Source organism: Trifolium pratense, linkage group LG7, assembly GCF_020283565.1.
Source record: "Trifolium pratense cultivar HEN17-A07 linkage group LG7, ARS_RC_1.1, whole genome shotgun sequence".
Taxonomy (NCBI): domain Eukaryota; kingdom Viridiplantae; phylum Streptophyta; class Magnoliopsida; order Fabales; family Fabaceae; genus Trifolium; species Trifolium pratense.
This window is the reverse complement of record NC_060065.1, coordinates 15,237,101-15,240,924: the sequence shown is the minus strand read 5'-3', so window position 1 is coordinate 15,240,924 and position 3,824 is coordinate 15,237,101. Positions and strand designations below refer to the sequence as shown.

The 3,824-nt window shown below is 32.1% G+C and overlaps 1 protein-coding gene across 1 annotated transcript; it reads right to left on the bottom strand.

The window, feature by feature from the left end:
- Positions 1 to 1,609: 1,609 nt before the first annotated feature.
- Positions 1,610 to 3,382, bottom strand: LOC123895937. The gene is made up of 3 exons (XM_045946402.1): positions 2,654 to 3,382; positions 2,076 to 2,222; positions 1,610 to 1,858 (listed from the first exon to the last, which is right to left on the bottom strand). Exons 1-3 carry the CDS (start codon positions 3,380 to 3,382, stop codon positions 1,610 to 1,612), a joined length of 1,125 nt encoding a protein of 374 aa, XP_045802358.1.
- Between the last annotated feature and the right edge of the window lie 442 nt (positions 3,383 to 3,824).

Here is a 3,824-nt window from a genome sequence, read left to right as displayed (position 1 = left end):
GTTGTTTACTGTTCATTCAAATAAATAAATTGGATGGTGGAGGATTAAACTACATCCCCTGCAGTCCAATTTGGACATGAGAGGATCTGCTCTCCTCACCCACTACCCCACCATACTCTCTCTATATATATGGGTATGACAACAGTTGAGAGGGTAGTTCTTCTTTCACCAAACTACTAATAAAACCTAATATCAGACCGCCCGTCACCAATAGAACTACGTGGCTCTGACTCCTTATTCACTTAGGGATGCATAGGGCCAGGGACTTTCCTTATCGAGTCATAATACAAATACGCCGGTCAGATCTCAGGAATATTAGCGAAAACATTTGGCGCCCACTGTGGGCCCTTGGTAAAACTGTTCCAGAGCCACACATCACTCACCATCAAAGCTTCATTCCAAAGTTTCATTCATATTTATTTCAATTAAGTTTATCCTATTATTTGTATCGTATGATAAGGATTGATCAGCTTTGGAATGGATTAATTTGATACAATTTAATAAGGGTAGAAATGAAATTGTAAGAATAAATTTAATGATTGTTTGTTATAAAAATGACCTATTTTTTTCATCAAATTGTTTCTTATAAAAAAGACCGGAAGGAGTATAATAATAATCATCATCATCATCATCTCAATCATTATAATCATCATTGTCGCAATTATAACTGAGCGATCGATATTTGGGAGAGAATCAGGGTTGCGTGTTTAGATGCATCAGGTGATGTAGGAGATATTCGAGGAGGTCATAATGTAATAAATGTATAATAATAGTGCAATTTTTCGAAGTTCATGGAAATGGGTATGTTCGCATTGGATCTGCACCAGGTTAAGGTACCTGAGTAAATACATCTTACGGAATGCATGAATATAAAGAAACAGATTGTTAAGATCTGTTATTATCATTCGTTGACTTCACAATAATAAGACTATGGTTTAGGCATAAGTGGTCATTATGTACCGATTTAAGTGTCAACTGATGGTTCTAAGTTTCAAAGTTAGCACGGTACGAACTTTATGAATTTTAGTGTTTATCTAGACATTTTAACTATGTATCTAATGACTTCATATTTGGAGTGGATTTTTGCCTATATCTCACACATGGCGAAGGCTAGAAACATCTTAAAGGATTTTTATTGTCATTCTATGTTTCTGAGTTTTATTGCAAAATACATTATGTTTTTAGGTAGCAAGTACTTTTGGAAGATGAGATGTCTATAACTACGTGTTAGAACTTCAATTGTGAAGTCTTAAATAAAATAGAGAAAAATTAAAATCACGGTCTATTTTAGGTCCTTTAGTCAAATATGGAAAGATTTCTTGTTTTAATTTGTACGATATTAAAATTGCACTTTTAATATAACAAATTTAAACGCATAAAGTTTCAAGTTTTGTAGTTCTTAGTGTTTATTTTAAGATTAATGAATGAAAAAGAGCCTTAAGTTGCATCCTTATTAAACTAGGGTGTTACACAACCTCAAGAGTATGTGTGATTAGAAAGTGAAAGACTCGCAGTATACACATGAAATTAATGACTTTTCCTCTTGATTAATAATAACTTGTTTATTTGAATATCATAATTAAATGATGACATATAAAATATAGAATTTCTACGCCGTAGTAGGTGTATTTGTATTGTCTGGTAATCGGTCTGCTAAATAGATGTACATATGTCCCATAGCTCCAGTTCTAAAGCCACTTTCGTATCTTGTTTCTATAGTCACAATTTCACCATCCTTAATCTTGGTTGAACCTAATTCTGGATAACTTCCTGACATCCCGACAACATAGCCTTTCTCATTTCCTGGTTTCTTCCCTTTTCCATATTTTGGTTTTGAAGTATACAAAATTCTTCCATCCTATATTAATCAAAATATTATCATGTTTAGAGGTGATGAAGGATGATTTAAAAGTATATATGACATTTTTACCATAATATAGAAAGAATAAACTGTATTGCTTAAGAAACATGACAAGCACACATAGTTTAATGAAGCATGTGTGCCATCTAAAATGATAAAGATTATATGTACAGATAAGAAAAATGAAATAATTATTTATATAAAATGAATTTACCTGTCCATATAAAGTTGCATTAATGGCACCTCTATGCATATGAGCGGTGCCGTAGATGAGATAACCACCTCTTTCCATTGGGATGTTTGCTTTTTCAATATGAGGAGCGTTGTTTCTACCATTAGTTTGCGGAACTGTAAACTCTACCTGTAACCATCGAGTTAAACAAAAATGTACATATATATTACGTTTAAAGAATACTGGTGAAGAAAAATAAATTTACTGCTAGAAATTTTTAAAATTAAAAATATTGGTGAAGAAGAAATTATCATTAATTAGAGTGGTGTATGTGATCATTTGACAACTATTTCTGAAGGGATTCGAACTTCATGCTTTGAGGTCATAAGGTAAAACTATTACCGGTGCCACGACACTTCTTGGACAAATTAACTGTTTTGAGTATTGTTTTATGACTTGTTCGATGTAGGAATATGTTTTTGTTTTTTGTTTTTTTTATATTTAAATTACATTAGTAATTATATTTATAAAACCTATCTATAGTTAAAAATTCTAAATAAATTAATAAAAAATGTGAAGAAAAATATCATAAACAAAATTACAAATAATTTCTTGTTTACCTGACAATCATGCATAAATTGGGAACCATTTGTTCTAACTCGATCAGTTGAATCAAGTACATAAAACCTTAGAGGAATTTGTTGTTGATTCCAATCAACCCATGTTATTTTGTATCTCAAGGCAAGCTTTCTCGTAGGTGCTTCAAAATCCTTTTGCAATTTGCACTGTAAATTATCTTGGCAACAAAAGAGTCCTCCTTTATAACTTGATCCCAATGGTTTTCCATCAATTCCAACTGTGACATTATAAAAATTCGTTGGCAAATTGAAATGGTCACACCTACATTCAGTACAGCCTTCTCTATCTTCTGTACCACGTGTATCAATGATCAAGAGATTCAGGAGCCACTTTTCTTGGTATCCAAATGGAATTTTTGAAGGGTTTCCATGTTCTACAGCATAAGGATCTGGAATTTTTGATTTTGTTCCTCGTGATTCAGCTCCCAAACCCCAATAAATTGGAAGAATATAAGTATTACACGTTCCGTCATTTCTAATGTAAATGGCACCTTCCATAGGATCCTTAGGGATTATTTTTGACATATTCCAATCTTTTTCATGGTATTTTATAGCAAACCAATGATGTAGGTATGCTTCATATAATGGTACGGAATTTCCTTCTTCATCGACTAGTTCAGCATCAAAGCTCTTGATTCCAACATGACCTTTTGGAAATTCAACATCATAAAATGTTTTAGCTGCGACTTTCCCGGGACCCATTTCAAACATTTCAGAAATAAAAGTAGCTGATTTTATATTTTTATTTTCAAATTCTGCCCCTGAATAAACTGCACATATTGTTGTTGATAGCAACACTAGTATTGATGAAAAATATATTACCCCTTTACATATAAACCCCATGGTGGATATTTTTCTCTCTTTGTTATGGTGATGAAGTTTTGTTTTGGTGCAAATGAACGTGGATTATGCATCTTTTTATAACATTGAAAAGCTTAACAATATGTCAATCTGGCATGACTTGGGCCAATTGATCCAAACTGATGTGAAAGTCTATCTTTTTGTTGGGTGTTTAAGGGTGTCTTTTGTTTATATTAAGTGCTGTGAGAAATCATATAACTATTTATAGATATTAGCTAATATTGTCATATCTAGATTCTTACATGATGTTGTTGATAAGGATAATATATACAAATATAAATAATTAACAATA

Coding starts and splice junctions, on each gene's coding strand:
- LOC123895937 (XM_045946402.1), bottom strand. CDS start 3,382: ATGTTTGAAATGGGTCCCGGGAAAGTCGCAGCTAAAACATTTTATGAT. Junction 2,223..2,653: donor AATTTATGCATGATTGTCAG/GTAAACAAGAAA, acceptor CGATGGTTACAG/GTAGAGTTTACAGTTCCGCA. Junction 1,859..2,075: donor ATGCAACTTTATATGGACAG/GTAAATTCATTT, acceptor TGATTAATATAG/GATGGAAGAATTTTGTATAC.